Genomic DNA, 18,616 nt, shown 5'->3' with positions numbered 1-18,616 from the left:
TCCTCGCCTCTGTCCACCCGACAATGTAGGCGGGTGCCAGCAGTGAGTTGAAAGGCAGAGTCGCGTGTGGCGGCGGTGGGGCAAAGCGTGGGGAACTCACACCTTCTTGGTTCTTTCGGTAAAGTCACGTAGAATGGAAATAATAAAATAATAAAAATAAACATAATCAAATAATTCTCACGACGTTTCGGCCACAACGCAAGCAGCCGTCCTCAGGTGGAGAACAACAGGTCTGTCGAGAAGACAGAGTCTGAAGTCGTGAGAATTATTTTATTATGTTTTATTTTTATTATTTTATTATTTCCATTCTACGTGACCTTTACCGAAAGAACCAAGAAGATGAATCCCTGCAGTTACGAAAGCTTTAAATCGAAATTTAATTATGTTATTATGTTTTATTTTTGTTATTTTATTATTTCCATTCTACGTGACCTTACCGAAAGAACCAAGAAGATGAATCCCTGCAGTCACGAAAGCTTTAAATCGAAAATTAACTCCCACCTCTTCCAACGCGCACTGGACAGCGTGGACGAGCAGGCCAACACACGCGCACATCTGCAGAAAGTGCTTTAGCAGTGCCTCCTCCCGTCTGCAGGAGGCTGCGAGCAAGCAATTGCAGGACTGTGCCTTTAACTCGCTATATTTATTCAACGACTTATCTGGGCCGGCGAGCCCCGTGACGCCTGGCACGTCCTCCACAGCCCCCCGCTGCGAGCCCCCCCCCTACCCCTCCCTCTTAAGACCCCGTGTGTACCGATGTTAATGTTGTATTAGTATTCTTGGGCGTTGGACAAATGTTCGTATTGATGCGACCGCGTGACCGACCACGACAGCGGTCGGTCGGCTTCAGTTCCGGCCTACCCCCCCCCCACCCGCTGAAAAGCCACGGTCCTGGGCCAAGCTACGTCCGCAAAGCCCAACTAACCCGATCCCCGTTTCTCCCTACGAGCCACATTCGCTCGAAACAGGCTGCCGGCTGAGTGTAGAATTCAGCTGGGGTGTGGGTGGAATCTTCTTGTTTTTCTCAACGGCCCGCAGAAGTGGATATTGGAGAGCTACCTCCGAGGCCCCTCGATGTGACCTCTGGCTCCACGCACAGTCGAGGGCGGTAACTTTTGCATCCACTCTGCGGTTTGAGAGCAATGTTCAGGCAGCCGGAATTTTGCCAAAGTGCAGAAACAAAGTTGTTTTCACCGTTTTGTGTGTGTCTGTGCATTCATTTAATCATTGAAAACAAGGGTTCAAACTAGTTTACCGGCTCTCTGGTTATTTAAGAACTACTCACTCGAGCAGTCATCGGTTTTATTTGCGCGGCCAATTGAATAACACGGAGATAGTTTGGGGGTTTGGAAAAAAAAAGTATCGTCTCTCTTCTCAAGTGTGCCGCTGGACGGGAGGTGACGGACAGTGCTCGTTGACATCATCGGCATCAGCAACATCATCAGCTACGTCGCGCTGGGAGTGGCTAAAAGGGGGTTTCCTGCCTTCGGGAGGGCAGGATGTGCGGGCGACTACCATTTTTAAAGAGGCCCGATGGACCGATCACAAAGCAGAAGCCGATAACAAATTATTGATCGGTGAATCGACGAAGTGGGGCGGTGGTTGTGGTGGCCTCGCTGCACGCGGCACCTGTGACCCTGCCTCCACCAGAAGATATTCCAGCAAGAACGTGGACTCCACCTGGTCCGTCTCCATGGGATAGAGTGTTTCCCCCTCGCACGCGTGTTTTTTTTTGGTGTTTCGGTTTCCTGCCACTCAATAAATTGGTTGATAGCAGCTTAGTATATAGAAGACTGCAGAACTTGGGCAATTGTTGGTGCAAGCTGCCTTCCCGCTCGTCTGTGGTTCCTCCTCGCCGCTGAGTCGTCCCCTCTGAGTCGTCCCCTCTGAGTCGTCCCCTCTGAGTCGTCCCCTCTCTCTCTCTCCGAGAGCGCGGAGCGGATACTGTGCGGGCGTGGCGCGTTAGAAGTTGCCATCATTATTATGATATTCAGCCAATCGCCCCAGAACTAATGAAAACACAACGCATCCAAGTAACCAAAGCTGACGTGGGCATCGCTTTATTAATATTATTTGTTAAAAGAGAATGCCCTCCCAAAACACATACACAAGATCAAACTGATATTCTAATGTAGACTTCCACACATCAAATGAACTTCCGAACGCTAAAAACAAAACACACATACACACGCGAAGTACAAATTCCAGTCTTAAGAAAAACAAAACAAAATGTGGTGGCGATGTTGAGAGTAAAATAAAAGTTTGGCATTATTCTCAAATCCCACCGTGCCATACGGCGTGCACGCGGCTGCTGCCGCACGGCTCGTTCCGAGGAGATTTTTCCCGAGGTCGTACCACGCGCGCTTGGTTGTCCGACGTTTCGCTCCGCGTGCCCTGAGCAGAGCTTCCCGGGTGACCCCAGTTTCAAGAGGAGAGTCTCAAGGAACAACACACCACGCGCGCTCGGCAGTACAATCCCCGCAACAACAATGAACGCACACATCGGAGATCATCGTTGTCGTAAAATGTTTGGTCCTACAGATGTTAGAACAATTCCAGTTTGCACAATATCCACCCCGACACCCAGTTCCCCTTCCCGACCGTTAAAACGCGAAACGCGGATTCTTTTTTCGTGTTAAAAACTACAGCGGACCACTCCGAACCCATATACTGTACACACACAACTCCGACAAAACGATTACAGCAAAGAGAGAGAGGCGTTACAACGCGCGTGGCGAAATCACCCTCCCGGCGTCGCGCAATTACTGAGAATTCACGTGATTATTTTACACCCCCCTGCCCCCCCCCATTGTGATTCATCAGCAGTCGCATTGTCACTCACCCACCCACTGTAATTGGGCTCTTGACATGGGCGGCGGTTAACCAGGGGGGGCTAACGCGGCGCGCAATCAGCCCTCCCCCCGCGGGCTAAACTACTTCACCCGAGCTTGCGTCCTTTGAACCACGAGGTCCTCTCATCCACAGGAGGCAAGACCCGGCAGGCTACTTGGACAGCGCCCCAAGGTTCGACACCTCGCCCTGGCGGTGCACGTGGAGTGGCAGCTATCAACCATCGGTGACCCCCCCCCACCCCCCCGAGTGCAATCTCATTTTGTTTGAATTATGAACATTATTATTATGGTTGTTATAAAATGTAACGTCCACAAGGACAAGACAGCGCAAGGTTCGACACCCATCGCGGGCGGAGCACGTGGAAGAGCCACGTGATCATCGCTGACCCCCACCCCCTCACATCCTCCTCCCAGTGCCCCTTGGGCGCGGCCGTTTCCCAGTCGCTCTGCCAGCGGCCAGCCTCGGTGACCGCTTGTTTTTTTTAGACATTTCTTTTCACCCACAAAAAAACATCTCGTTATCTAAATAGATATGTCAGCCTGCCCTCCCCCACCACCCACCATCAATGACATACGGATGAAACGCGCCTTACAAATGTCAATGATTACAAGAGCCGGCTGGCTCGAGGCCAGATCCGCCCCGGGGGCTTTTAAAACTCCCCCGGCACGCGTGGGCCACTGGGAGATGACGGCGGGGAATTCTCACGCAGAACCACGCGGCCGAGCTCACGTTCTTGTATGGACGGAGAGACCACGATGACTGTGGAATATTTGTTTGGGGGGCGGTGGGGGGGGAATGGGCCAAACATCGTCGTTTTTCTGCCAAACATCCGCAAGATGTTTGGCGCCTCTCGATTGCCCGGCGGATCGCTCCAACCGGCGGGCGGACGGGGAGGGCCTCGCTCGTTCCTCACCGAACATCTCTCGGCTCGCCGGCCCCCCCGGGTGAAATGAAGCCCCCCCGGTAGCGGGGGGCAGACGACAGCCCCTGCCCAGCAGCTGTGGACGTGTTGGCGGTCGCGCCGTGCAGCGGTGCGGTGGTCCGGCGCGTTCTCGAGTGGCGCCATGCACGTTGGCAAGTTGTCCGACGTTTAACGGGGTGGGACCCGCGGCTCCCTCCGGATTACCCCGGTTCCCTCCGCAGACACAAGCCAAGACATCGGCACGCTGGACGGCCCCAACCGCGATAGACGGAGACAATCGGCGACAAGGAGCTGTGCCGGAAGAAGCTCCCGTGCAGCGAAACGTCGGGCAACGGGTGCCGAACGACCGCGCGGCACGACCCTGACACGCATGGGCGACCTGTACCCCCCCCCCCGCTCCTCCACTCCCTGCTGACGAAGATTCCCTTGGCCTCTCCCGAGTCGAGATGAGTTGGTGTCTACTTCGTTCAGCCGTCACCCCCCGCCGCCACCACCACCACCATTGGCCTCTCCGGGGTGAACGCGAAGTTTACAAAAAAGTCGCGACGCATCGTGGGTGGCGTTTCCCGGAGTTGGCGGCGACTGCCAGCCGAGGAACACAGACCCGCGGGGTGGCTCCCACGCGGGGTTCACCCCCTGCACGACGTCTCGGGGGGCGTCCTTCACGACCCTCGCCATTCCCCGCGGCGGCGGTGACGGCGGCGGCGGAGGATTTCACTTCGGCCACCGCTCCCGGCCACGTTCCTCGCGAAGGCTCACGGAGCCACGCACGGGGAGGATGTCGGTTCGCATGAACTCACCAACAACAACAACGACGACGACGCGAAGAATAAATCCCACACCCCCCACCCACACCTCCCACACCCCCCACCACCCCCCACAACACCCAACCACATGCCGGGTGGCGTGCAACGCGCGCGTGACAATTCACGCCACTCCGCCCCCCCACGATTGTGGGGAGGGATTACGGTCCAATTCACAAATCGGTTCCATCGTCTCTGCGTGTGTCGCGTGTGTCACGTGTGCCGCGGCTGGACGGGTCAACGTAGTCACTTGGCTTCAGCGGTGAAGGCGCTCACAAGCCGGCGAACCGCCACCCCCCCCAAGAAACAGCCGCGCGTGGCCGTCGCCCGGACGTCCGTACGCGGCACGTGCTTGTGGAATGATACAGGGTACCCCCCCATTAGAAACCATCACAGCAGCAGCGCGCAAACAAAGTTTGAGACGGGAAACAAGAAGCGAGGAAACTTGAGCGTCTACAGAGCCCCCTCCCCCCAGCTAGAGAGATCCGCCACAGCGACCGTGGCAGTTTGGTGCTTGTGGTGGCAGTGGGGGGGGGGCTCGCTCCTCAAGAGGGGAGTTCTGACACACGGAGGACGTTTGGGCCGATTCCAGCAACGGGGAGTTTGGCTTCGCGCGGCGAGGGAACGCCGAAGAGCGGTGGCGCTGGCTACGAGGCACTCAAAGGTGTTGGTCATTCATCACGAATCCCTCTCTCTCTCTACCCACCTCTCTCTCTCTCTCTACCCACCTCTCTCTACGCTGCCCATTTATCGATTGGCACACCTGGAAGAGTCGCCTCACAGCGGGGAAACCCGGGCTGCGGGTTTGTAATTTTCCCTGAACCTGGAGCCACAAAGCCACGCCGCTTTTGTCGAGACTAAAAAAAACACAAATAAAGAATTACAAATCAGCAGTGTGCGGTTTTCCTTCTTCAAACAAGAATCGCGACGCTCGGCGGAAGCGTGCGAAATGGGCACGCAACTCACGCACCATCACAAAGACAAAGCCACGCCGTATAGCCCTGCAGACTCTTGAGGCAAGCCATGGCACAGCGAGCACCGATCGAGGTCAGCACCACACAAGACGGCATTTGTCTCCCCACGTCCACACGCCACTCCAGGCTGAGTCGACATCAAGGAGGCCGGAGACCGGATCTGACTTTCACTCCACCGGTGATAGCCGCCGAGTTTGCAGCACAGCGCTCCAACCAGTTCACCACCACTCCCCACAACGGCAGCCCACGCGAGCAAGCGACGGCGAATTCACCACAGCGCTTGTGCCAGGCTAGGTGCACTCTTGAAGTCACGTGAGGTGTCGTAGGCTCGCTGCTGGCAGGAGGTCACTGCACACACCCACGGCATTGTGGGTCTTCTGAGGGAGATGACGCACCATTCCCCACAACACGCACGCGCACTCACACCACCCACGTGTGCGCTTGCATACACGCACCAGAGGAAGGTGCTGGCAGCTGTACAAGATCTCAGAAGTTACATCAATCATCCTCCTCCTCCTCGTCGTCGTCATCGTACCGGATGTTGCAAACATTCCTGAGGTTCGAAAGCCGGGGAATTCACGCCGACGGTGACGCCGCCGGAACGTGGCTGGGGATTCTGGCACGCGATCCGTTTTGGTCGAGGGGGCCCCCGAGGCTTGGGGGAGGGGGGGGGCTTTTGACGATTCATCAGCACCGTTTGCTTTTTATCTGCACCCAAAATCGCCTCGTGACAAGTTAAAAGGTGCGGTCGGGTGATACGGAGGGTGGGGGGTGGGTGGAGGAGGAGTGGAGCGGTGGGGAGGGGAGAGGGGGGAGTTCGGTTTAGGCACAGGCCACGCGGTGGCACGCGGCCCACGCGGGTGCCGGTGATGCTGGCGAGGGCCCACGCCGCGGCCCGGTAGAGACGGCGCTCGCCGCCCATCTCGGCCGCGGCCGGTCGTGGAACTCGCGACGCCGGCGGGTGAGCGGTGCGGTGCGGTGCGCCAACCGCCAACAACCGCCGCCCCCTGATGTGAGCGCTCACTCAAGAGATGATGGAAGCGATGAAGACAAGAGACGGAGGTGCAGAGAGACGAGAGAAGCGTGGACTGAAGATAATTGTGGCGGAATGAGTTTTGAGAAGATCGAGACAGAGATCCATGAGCTTGGTATACTAATTGGCACGTTTCGTTCATTAGCTCTTGAATTTGAGCTGATGTTTGGTTTCACCCCTTTTAGATTTTCGTGAACCTGGGTGCCCCTCGAGCCGCTTGGGGCCCACTGAGCTCTTGCCGAGCCTCTCCCTGGCGGTGCCGTCACCGCCACGGCCCGCGCTATGGCCGCATCGGCAAACCGCAATTTCGCCCACAAAACCCACCGGCCGGAAAAAACACGATACGCACCCGAGAGAACGCTGTCACGCGCACACAAACACGCGCCGCACGCACGGCGTGAACTCATCAACGCGCCGACGGTGGCCAGATGGCGTGACGTGGACAAGAGGGAATGTCGTGGCCACGGCACCGGCGATGATGCACGCGTTGAGGATGTTTTATGCGTGGTTCAGGAGGCGCTATGCGACCCCCAGACGGGAACCCCCCCCGCCTCCCCCCCCACCTCCATCCCCCCCCACAGCGTCGTGGCAGTGCCGGGCACGTTGCCGAATCGTCCGCTCGGAGACTCCCCTTGAGGCTGCCCCTTGTTTGTGTGTTTGTAGCGGTTGCGGTGCCGCTGCTGCTGCCGCCGCTGGTGGTGCTCGTCGTGTCAGCGGTAGCGGTTGTTGGTGTGGTTGTTGGTGTGGTTGTTGGTGTGGTTGTTGGTGTGGTTGTTGGTGTGGTTGTTGGTGTGGTTGTGGTTGTTGGTGTGGTTGTTGGTGTGGTTGTTGGTGTGGTTGTGGTTGTTGGTGTGGTTGTTGGTGTGGTTGTTGGTGTGGTTGCCGATGGTTGTTGTTGGTGGGGGCGATGGTCGTGCTGGTGCTGGCGATGGTGTTGATGGTGCCAGTGCTGGTAGTGGTGGCACGGTGGCAGTGGTTCCTATATAGCGCCGGTGGCTAGTGCCCTGGTGGTGCCGGCACCGGCTGAGATCTCACGCCGCCATCTGCGCGCTCTCGCCGGGGTTCATGTGGGGACTGTTCGTGATGAAGCCGATCCTCTGCTTGTGCTTTCTCTGCTCCGTCATCTGCACAGAGAAAAAGATCCCCCGTATAGCCTCAACAGACTGTAGGGGCGAGTGCTCTTCGCGAGTGGCACCTATGTTTGCGTCGTCTCCAAAAGGCACGCCGTCACGCAGCAGCACCATCACCGCCAGCACCATCATCGCCAGCGGCACCATCATCATCATCACCATGAGCATTCGCATCAGCGGCAGCACTGTCATCGTCATCAGCAGCAGCAGCACCACCATCATCATCATTCAGTAAATGTAGTGGCCACTGCCGACTGCTGTCTAAAGCTCGGCTGAGCGATTAAAACGCACGGACACCACCAACGCCTATCCCCCTACCAGCACCGTCGCCTAATCACCGACACAACGCACCCACTCGGCTAAACACCCAACCGTCTACCAACACATTTACCCACCCACATACGCACACACACACCCTAAACACCCTAAACACTGACCACAAAGACAAAGATCCCCCGTATAGCCTTCAACAGACTGTAGGGGCGAGTGCTGTTCGCGAGTTGCACCTATGAAGGCCGGCACGGCGCACAATGGGGTGGGTGGTCAGTACCGTGCCCGGCCGCTTTCGTCCCCCTAGTGACGATGTTTACACACCGCACCAGGAACTTATTTAGAGTTTATGCTGAGTGGCCCTGGGGGAGGCCCAGAACCGGTTCAGATAATCGTCACCGGTGTTAGATGCGAGCGGAAATCAAACTCGGGTCGCCGGGTTCGTAGCGAGGCGCGCTAACCGCCGGATTCCCAGACACACACACGCACCCAATACCCACACACCCTCTACCCACCCACCCTCTACCCACCCACTACCCACCCACCCTCTACCCACCCACCCTCTACCCACCCACCCAATACTCACACACCAACCCACCCACCCAATACCCACACACCAACCCACCCACACACCCTCTACCCACCCACCCTCTACCCACCCACCCAATACCCACACACCAACCCACCCACCCACCCAATACCCACACACCAACCCACCCACACACCCTCTACCCACACACCCTCTACCCACCCACCCAATACCCACACACCAACCCACCCACCCAATACCCACACACCAACCCACCCACACACCCTCTACCCACCCACCCTCTACCCACCCACCCACACACCTCCTGCCAACGCGACCGCCCCCCCCCCCCCTGCCGCTCACCTGCTCCTTGAGCTCGGACAGCTGGCTGGAGAGGTAGGAGACGAGCTTCATGGTGCAGTCGAGTTTGTCCTGCAGGCCACGCAGCTCGTTCTGCTCACCCTCACCGTCGCTGCTCACTAGCGACATGGCACGCATCCGTGGGAACCAGTCCAGGTTCTGCTCCTGTGGGGTGCACGCGCACGCACGCACGCACGCACGCACGCGCGGACATACAGACGCATGAGCATACAAATACGCACAAAAGACACATTGACACTCGCACGCACTCATAGAGACAGACCCCCGTGTAGCCTCAGCGGACATTTGGGGCAAGTGTTCTTAGCACGCAGCGCCTATGAAAGCCGGCATGACACACGAGGGGGTGGGTATCCAGAACCACGCACAGCCGGCTTTGTTTATTACATCACACCAAGTACGTATTTAAGGCTGAGTTGACCTAGGGGAGGCCCATGACCAGTTCAGATATTCGTCACCGATGTTGACCTCGAGCGAGATTGCAACTGGGGCCGCCGGGTTCGTCGTGCAATGCGCTCACCGCTGCGCCGCCGCTCACCATGCAAACCACGTACAAACACACGCACGCACGCACACGCTGAGGCCACGTGAGGCGTCGAAAGCTCGCCGCTGGCAGGAGGTCACGGGACACGCACAGGTGTTACGAGTTAAGCGACCGAGATTACCGGCAGACGTACACACGCGCACGCGCGCACGCACACACACGCACGTGTCGGTGATGGCGAGCACACGAGGCCACTCACCGTGCCCCGCGCACCAATCCTATTAGGCGTAATCTCACGGGAATGGCCGAGTGATGGTATTGGTGTCAGCGGCGGCGAGGCACGCTGCCCGGCACAAAGTCCCCAACAACGGCCTCTCCAGTGTCCCGCGTCGCGGTTGTAATCCCGGCGGAATCCGACCTCCGCACCACCGCCGTCATCACCACCGCCACCACCTCCGCCACCACCGCCACCACCGTCATGACCACCGCCACCACCACCACCACCACCGTCATCACCACCGCCGCCACCACCGTCACTCCCGCCGCCACTACCATCACCACCACCACTGCCGCCACCACCACCACCGTCTCCACCACCGCCTCCACCACCACAGCCACCACCACCGCCTCCACCACCGCCTCCACCACCACCGCCTCCACCACCACCGCTTCCATCGCCACCACCACCACTACCTCGAACTTCAACTCAAAATCTCAACCCTCTGTCGACAGAATCTCCGACACGGCCATTCTGAACCGCACGAGGGACAGGGAGAATCACAGACCTAGGGTTCAACCTCAGAACTTCTGGTGTAACAGGCTCCGTGTCTTTAGCTATTGCGACATATTTACTTAATTTACTCAAATATTTCACCTGCAATTTAATCTCACGAGACCAAAGCGCGGTCGTCCTACGGCTGCTCAATCGCAGGATCGGATCCATGCCACCCCCGTGTCTCCGACACCGCCAACGTGTGCACCAGCAAGAGACAAAGCAACAAACTTAGACCCAGCGTTGGTTGACTTCATCACCAAGATTACGATTCATAATTAGTTAGATCCCTCGTGGTCGGTATAACGTCGATTGTTTAACAACGGCCGTCCACCACGCGACAGACCGGTCCATGCCACCTCGCCAACGGAGTTGTGGAGGGTCTCAGTTCAAAACTGTCATCGCAAACCCACACGGACGACGTAACCCGAGAGAAACTGAAAACGAAGAATCACGCGACCTACACCAGGGCCGCAATGTCAGAACCTCAGCCGGTGCCACCCCACCCCCCCCCCCCATTCTTGCAACGAGGCCGTGACACTGCACCGCCTCTCTAACTCGGGAGCCTCTCCCTGAACTTTGACCCACGCCATCACCGGCTCGCCCCCCCCCGTCCAAATCGGCCGTCATCCGGCATCGCACGTCCCGGCATTCCGCCCACCAGCGCCGACGCCAGCGCCCGCCCGGCGCTCCTCACCGCGATCATGTCGGCGACGTAACTCTCGGGGCCCGTGTACTCGGTGGGGTCCTTGACGCGCGCCAGCACGATGAAGTAGAGGTAGTGCCACATGTTGTGCTCCACCTTCACGTGCTCCTCGAACGACACCGTCTTGTTGTCGAACTTGTCCCGCTCCAGTCCTGCTCCGCCACAAAGTCGCAGGCAGGCAGGGAGGGAGGGAGGGGGGCGGGCGGGCGGGTGGGGAGAGGCGGTGGTGAGCGGACGCCGAGAGGAGGGTGGCGGCAGGGGGGGGGGGTCACAGTCCAGACTGAGGATGACCGGCGAACAAACGGGGCACGTTTGGTCCTCAATATTCCAGAGGCTGCCCAGAAAAAAGTACGTTATTTTCATTGTTTTATTATGAACAAAGCAGGACTGTTTATCATGTTATTATCATCATCAGCTATGTTCAGTCCACTGCTGGATGAAGGCGTCCCTGAGCCGCCACCATCTCTCACCGTCCTGCAAAGTAATAGTTGACCCATCACCACCTGCACACGAGCCGATTTAAATCGCTCCATCTCTCCTCATCGGACGTCCACTCGGGTGCGCTCCGTTCCATTCGCCGCCACTCCGATTCCTGCCCTACGACGATCGTTCCTCCGAGCGACGTCGTCTTGCCCAGGCCCAACTACTTTTTCCTTAATCGTCGTCGTCATCGTCGCCGCTCGATATCGAGACCGCGCCTCTCACGCAGCGGCGCACCTCGCGGCACCCAGCAGGGGACCCCCCCCCTCCCCAGCGGCAGCTGTCCCTGCGTGGAACACAGCAGCGGCGGCCGGAGCAAGTTGGCGTCAGTCTGCCAGTAGTGGGGGCGCTGGGGTGCAAGACGCCGCTACGTGCAGCCTTCTCGCTCAGGGGGCCGGTGACACCGGCAGACGGCCGTGACGTGAGAACCGTGAGAAGTGGCCGGGCCTTCCAGAGGGCCGGCGGCGCCGAGGCCGTGGGGACCGGCTCCAAGTTGCGGCCGTCGCCGCGATCGCGCCGGCTTGTCGTGCCGTGCGCCGAGCCGCCGGTCTCGGTCATCACCTGGCCCCATCGGGAGCTCCGTCGACGGCGCAAAGAACCGCGGAGAGCGAGCGAGGGCGCTCCGTTCACGGCGCTCGGGGTGGAGGGCGTCGCCGACTCTCACCGCAGATGAAGCAGCTGTTCTTGAGCACCTCCTCCTTGTTCTGCTTCTCGCTGCGGAGGTCGGCGAACGTGTCGATGATGACGCCGAAGATGAGGTTGAGGACGATGATGATGACGACGAAGTAGAAGAGGAGGTCGTAGATGATTCTGGCGGCAAACAGGGGCTCCTGGGGGAGGGGCGGGGCGGGGGGAGGTCAGTGCAATCACAGTCACTCTGGAGTCTGCTCCGTGCACGGCGTCTGCATGTGACAGACCTTCAAGACGCTGTACAGACACGGTGGACGTAGTTACGAAGTCACGCAAAGGTCCCTGTGTGACCACGTGGATTTCTGTGCAACTTTACGCTCGTCTGTGTGACTCGGCGGCTCAATGTGCGAGTCTACGGCGTCTCTATGCGAGTCCGTACACACAATGCGGTATTGATGTACGCAGCGTCTCGTAAATGGGGCCGTCTCCAACACGCTGCAGAGTGATGGTGGTCAGCTCTTAGTCGACACGTTGAGGGCTGCAACGCCGTGGTGAGGCCGTGGTGAGGATGTGGTGGTGAGGTCATGGTGAGGCCGTGGTGAGGCCGTGGTGAGGCTGTGGTGGTGAGGTCATGGTGAAGCCGTGGTGAAGCTGTGGTGAGGTCATGGTGAAGCCGTGGTGAGGCCGTGCCTCCTTGGAGGGCTTGCGGAGGACGTCCCCGACGCCGCCGCCGTTGCGCAGGCCGTGGTTGAGCACGGTGACGATGCACATGATGAGGGTCTCGCACGACTTCTCCGTCTCCCCCCCCTCCTCCTCCTCCTTGGTACCGCCGTCTCGTGCTGACCAACGGGGAATGGCGGTGGGGGGGGGGGGCAGCAGTGTGGTTGAAGTCAGAGGTCGCAACCGGGTACCCGATACCCGTACCCTACCCGATACCCGGCTACCCGTACCCGGCCGGGTACGGGTAGCCGTTTGCGACCCTGGTGCGGCCGGGTACGGGTACGGGTAAGGAATCAAAACCCGTTTGCGACCTCTGGTTCAAGTTAAACGCGAGAGCGGTGGTACAGACTGGATTCTCGGTGGAAGCCTACCCGCGCGAATCCCACATCTCTACAAACAGTAACGTCGTCGTCGTCGTCGTCGTCGTCGGCCATGGTCTATCCACTGCTGGACGAAGGCCTCCCCCCCGAGCCGTCGCCATCTCTCACGGTCCCACGACGTAAACGTCGGCGTCGTTAAACGAAAAAAAAATTCACCGACGACTTTCTCCTCCTGGGTTTATCGACGTGGCGCGCCGGCCTTCTCTCGGCGGCACAACTTCCCGCTCGAGTCTCGTTCACTTCGGAACGACCCGACGCGCGCCGGCCGCCTGCAGCCCCCCCCCTCCCCTGTTACGGACGGATGGACGCAGCCGAACGCACGGACGCTGCTCTCCCACAACAGCCGGGAATCGCTCACAAATCATCTCCGGAGCCGTGAGCCGCACACGCACCTTCAAAGAGACGGCCTCCTGCTCCTCCTTCTCGCTGGGGGGCGCCGGCCACCACGCAAGACTCGTCCGTCGCGTCACAGAACTCGGACATGAATCTCGATGACGAGTCTCCTAGGATGGATGGGACACACGCGGGACACGCACGCGGGGACAGTGAGATAAAGATCCCCCGTATAGCCTGAAAGCTGTCAGTTTCATAGCCACCCCCCTCCCTCCGGAGGATGATGATGAAGATGATGATGGTGATGATGGTGATGATGATGATGAAGATGATGATGGTGATGATGGTGATGATGATGATGAAGATGATGATGGTGATGATGATGATGGTGGTGATGATGATGATGGTGGTGATGATGATAATGATGATGAAGATGATGATGATGAAGATGATGATGATAAAGATGATGATGATGATGATGAAGATGATGGTGGTGATGATGATGATGATGATGGTGGTGATGATGATGATGGTGGTGATGATGATGGTGATGAAGATGATGATGGTGATGGTGATTATGATGAAAGATGATGATGATGATGGTGATCATGATGGTGGTGATGATAATGAAGATGATGATGGTGATGGTGATGATGGTGAAAGATGATGATGATGATGGTGATGATGGTGATGATGATGGTGATGGTGATGATGGTGATGATGATGGTGATGATGATGATGGTGATGATGATGGTGATGATGGTGATGATGATGATGATGGGCCGGATTGACCGCTGACATTCGTTGTCGTCCCCCGGCACGCCATCGGCGGAGCAACCCGGGGCGGATCAAGAAACTCCCCAGATTGGGGGGTGCGGGGTAGAAGGGGGGCGGGGAGTGGGAAGGTCTATTTAAATGTCAGGCTTTTTAATAGGGGCCCTACATTACTAATAACAATCATTAAAAAAAACACATCACTTTATTTTCTCCGGTAAATATCAACAAAATACATATTTTAGAGATCTTTAGGTGGGGGAAAGAGGGGTGCGGTGGGGGGGCAATCACCACTAACGCTCCCCCACCCACCCACCCCCACCGGGTTCCACCACCGGCAGAAATGGAATGAAATGGAACTTGGGGGAGAAAAGGGGGCGACGATTTTCTGTTCAACGTCTCCCTCCGGGCGGATGGAGGACGGTGCGAGACGGGGCGAGGCGGGTGGGCGGACTGACCGGCTGGTGGCTTGGCCTCCGCCAGCTTATCCACGTCCAGGATGAAGTCGTCCTTGAGGAACTGGAACCCGACGATGGAGAAGAGGTAGATGAGGATGAGGCCGAGCACGGCGGTGAGCACGATGGAGCGTCCGTTGCGCGTCACGCTCTTGATCACGTTCAGCAGCGTCTCCTCGCGGTACACCACGTCAAACAGCTGCCGGCGAGACCACGTGGGCGGCGGCGGCGGCGGCAGCCGCAGGTAGGGGGAGGGGGCGGGGGAGGGGCGGGAGAATGAGTTCGGTTCCCGGCAAAGTGGCCGACACCGTTGCGTGAGTGCGTGCGTGGCGGCGCGCTGTCGTTTGAGCATCGCGCTGCAAAACAGAAAGCCGCGAGTTCCATTCCCGCTCACGGCCGACATCCGGAGACGAATATCTCAACCGGTCCTGAGCCTCCCCTAGGTCGACTCAGCCTCAATGAGCACCCCGGTAACGGTGCGGCGACATCACCACCGGGGAGACAAAAGCGTCCGGGCGCGGCGCTGTCCACGCGTCCCCTTCGACGGGCGTGGCTCCTAACAGGCGCCCGCTAACGGCGCGTCGACGGCCGTGCGGGCGACCGCCGTGTCCGCTGCGTGCGCACCAGCAGGCTGAAGAAGAAGGGGTGGGCGAGCAGGCCGAGCACGCAGATGAGGAGGTAGGCGACGTGGTAGAGCAGCTCCACGTCCAGCATGACGGCGCGGTAGCCGCCCGCGAAGCGGCCCCTGTTGCCCACGAAGCTGGCGAGGAACACCAGCTTGTTGCACACCTGTCGTGCCGGCACAACAACAACAACGACGACAACGACAACAACAACGACGATGACGACCACCGGTCCGACCGGCCATGCCGGCATGGAACAACAACAACAACCACAAGCGCGTCGAGTGCCGTCCCCCGCCACCACAAGGGCGTGTACACACGTGGGAGAGTTAACATCCCTAACGTTTAACAGTACTCTTTATTGTCAGCCAACACTGGTATAAACACGGGCATTTCCGCTCCTTTTCTATTATGTACATCCACAGTTACTTGCGCAACACGTCCCTGACCACGAGTCCATTCATCCCACAGTGACTTGCGCACAAACAGCATAACAAAGAGCGGCTTAATCGTATCTAATTCATCTACCCACCCAGCAGTATAACAAAAGCAGTAATTGACCACTTCACAACTCCTCCTCCCCCGCTGCCCTTCCTGGCTCCTCCCCCGTCAACCACTATATAAGGTACAGATATTTTGCTGTGACGGTTTCACCTGAAGACGGAAGCTTGTGTTGCCTCCGAAACGTCGTGACTTTTATTGTTTTATTTGTATTAATTTTTATTTCATTTTTTACCTACGTGACTTTACCAAAAGAACTAAGAGCACACGTGAGAGAGTTTCGCGACCGAGCGTGTGCGTGATCCGCCAACCCTCGCTGCCCCCGCAGTCATCCGCTCGCCGTCGTGCGTAACCGCCGAGCCATGCGGTAGCATCCGCGGTGGCCACGTGTCAGTTTCCCCAGAGCCCCCTCTCAACCCAAAGGCCCCGATGGCGGAGGTCGGCCGCACGGAGACCTCGCCCCGTGTCCGGAGCTTGTCCAGCAGGGCCCGCCGACCGCCGACGGCGTGACGGGGTCAAAGACGGCCAGCCGGAGGCGGGTCTGACGGTCGAGTTCGCCTTCATATCCTCCCGCCAGCCGAGCGCCCGGTCGCGACGGACGCGTCGTGTCGGAGGTTCGGGTTGGGCGTGGGGGGGGGGACTCACGTTGGCCGAGCCCAGGAGGATGACGGTGGCCTCGAGGCCGAGCGTGAAGATGAAGAAGGCGATGGCCGGCACGCTGAGCAGCCGCAGCGCCTTGCGGGAGGGGAAGGCCGCGACGCCGACGGCGAGCGCCGCAGCGGTGGCGGCGAGGAGGGGGACGGGCCAGGACTCCAGCGTCCCTGGCGACATCGTCGTCGACATCATCGCCATCAGCGACGACATCATCGCCATCACCGATGACATCATCATCATCACCGATGACATCATCATCATCGACAACATCATCATCACAATCGTCAGCATCATCACTGTCGGTTTAGTAGTTTACGCAAACCCCACCGTCATCGTCGTCGCCATCATCGTACTAATCAACGGCGCCCACTGTGACGTCACACACACCAAGACGTCGCACACCAAGACGTCACACCCCAAGACGTCACACCCCAAGACGTCACACACACCAAGACGTCGCACACCAAGACGTCACACCCCAAGACGTCACACCCCAAGACGTCACACACCAAGACGTCACACACCAAGACGTCGCACCCCAAGACGTCGCACACCAAGACGTCGCACACCAAGACGTCGCACACCAAGACGTCACACACCAAGACGTCGCACACCAAGACGTCACACACACCAAGACGTCGCACACCAAGACGTCACACACCAAGACGTCGCACACCAAGACGTCACACACCAAGACGTCACACCCCAAGACGTCACACACCAAGACGTCACACACACCAAGACGTCACACACACCAAGACGTCGCACACCAAGACGTCACACACACCAAGACGTCACACAATAAGACGTCACACACACCAAGACGTCACACACCAAGACGTCACACACACCAAGACGTCGCACACCAAGACGTCGCACACACCAAGACGTCACACACACCAAGACGTCACACACACCAAGACGTCACACAATAAGACGTCACACACACCAAGACGTCACACACACCAAGACGTCGCACACCAAGACGTCACACACACCAAGACGTCACACACACCAAGACGTCACACACACCAAGACGTCACACACCAAGACGTGACACACCAAGACGTCACACACCCTGACGTCACACACCAAGACGTCACACACACCCTGACGTCGCACACCAAGACGTCGCACACCAAGACGTCACACACACCAAGACGTCACACACACCAAGACGTGACACACCAAGACGTCACACACACCAAGACGTCACACACACCAAGACGTCACACACACCCTGACGTCGCACACCAAGACGTCGCACACCAAGACGTCACACACCAAGACGTCACACACCAAGAAGTCACACACACCCTGACGTCGCACACCAAGACGTCACACCGCGGCCACCTCTCACATTTGCTGCCGTCGAAGGGGAAGAAGAAGGCGACGAGGAGGTTGATGATGACGGCGAGGTTGAACGAGATGCTGCTCCACAGCGTCATGTTCTTGGAGATCCACGAGAGGTATTTCTTGGCTGTGGAGATGACGATGTCAGTTTTTTGCCGTCACTCGGCGATCGAGTTTCACGTTCTTTGGGGGGCTTTTGCGCTCTGCCGTAATTGCCCGGTGCTAACCGATTCACAGGCCCTTCTAACCATTGCAACGTTACAATCGGCGACGGTTACGAATGCACACGCTCAGTTGCACAAGAAGCAATTAAATCGTCAAAAGAGCTTTGGAAATGGTGATGTCAATTACTCCGATGTTTCTTTTTAAAGCACCAAAGCTTCATCGCCGTTATTCGACTCTCTCTGCCCTTCATATCTCCATTTACAATCGTTACTGTTTACGTTTTTACAAGAATGTATTTGGTCACCTTAATAATTCCGTTCTTCTATCGCGTAAAAACGAAAAACTTCAGCGGCAAATAAAAATACTTCCGTTCAAAAGTAAAACGGTCGACGACGACGACGACGCGACGGCGACAGCACGGACGCGACACGATCATCGCCGTCTTAATATTGCGGCAGTATCTCCACACTGTGGGGCACTGGCGGCACAGCCCCGAACGGGCATCTGCGACAAAGAGCTTTACGCCTCATGGGATTCCTCCGGTCGACATACAGATCCAGATTCTGATAATCCAGCGCCGTGAAGGGGAGGGTGTCGATGGATCACCCACAAATGCCGTGACGCTTACAATCAAACCCTCTGGGCACCGGGGGTCGCCGTCTCCCCTTAGTACAGCAAGTGGGTTCCCGTGAGG

General features: G+C 58.0%; 1 protein-coding gene across 3 annotated transcripts in view; it reads right to left on the bottom strand.

Moving 5' to 3' along the window:
- Nucleotides 1-7,164: 7,164 nt before the first annotated feature.
- Nucleotides 7,165-18,616, bottom strand: part of LOC144946140 (inositol 1,4,5-trisphosphate-gated calcium channel ITPR1-like) — an 83,952-nt gene continuing 72,500 nt past the window's right edge. Inside the window, exons 49-58 of one of the 3 annotated variants that reach the window (XM_078874910.1) lie at nucleotides 17,765-17,884; nucleotides 16,396-16,571; nucleotides 15,251-15,415; nucleotides 14,630-14,825; nucleotides 13,457-13,564; nucleotides 12,655-12,803; nucleotides 11,999-12,164; nucleotides 10,846-11,006; nucleotides 8,878-9,039; nucleotides 7,165-7,709 (exon numbers count right to left, since the gene is read on the bottom strand). In XM_078874910.1, coding sequence (XP_078731036.1) covers nucleotides 7,617-7,709; nucleotides 8,878-9,039; nucleotides 10,846-11,006; nucleotides 11,999-12,164; nucleotides 12,655-12,803; nucleotides 13,457-13,564; nucleotides 14,630-14,825; nucleotides 15,251-15,415; nucleotides 16,396-16,571; nucleotides 17,765-17,884 — 1,496 coding nt within the window. In that variant the 3' untranslated portion in view covers nucleotides 7,165-7,616. Of the gene's footprint in view, nucleotides 7,710-8,877; nucleotides 9,040-10,845; nucleotides 11,007-11,998; nucleotides 12,165-12,654; nucleotides 12,804-13,456; nucleotides 13,568-14,629; nucleotides 14,826-15,250; nucleotides 15,416-16,395; nucleotides 16,572-17,764; nucleotides 17,885-18,616 lie in introns of all 3 variants that reach the window. The other 2 variants (XM_078874909.1, XR_013639785.1) reach the window with 2 other exon arrangements.

Source organism: Lampetra fluviatilis, chromosome 40, assembly GCF_964198595.1.
Source record: "Lampetra fluviatilis chromosome 40, kcLamFluv1.1, whole genome shotgun sequence".
NCBI lineage: Eukaryota > Metazoa > Chordata > Hyperoartia > Petromyzontiformes > Petromyzontidae > Lampetra > Lampetra fluviatilis.
This window is presented reverse-complemented; position numbering and strand designations above follow the sequence as displayed.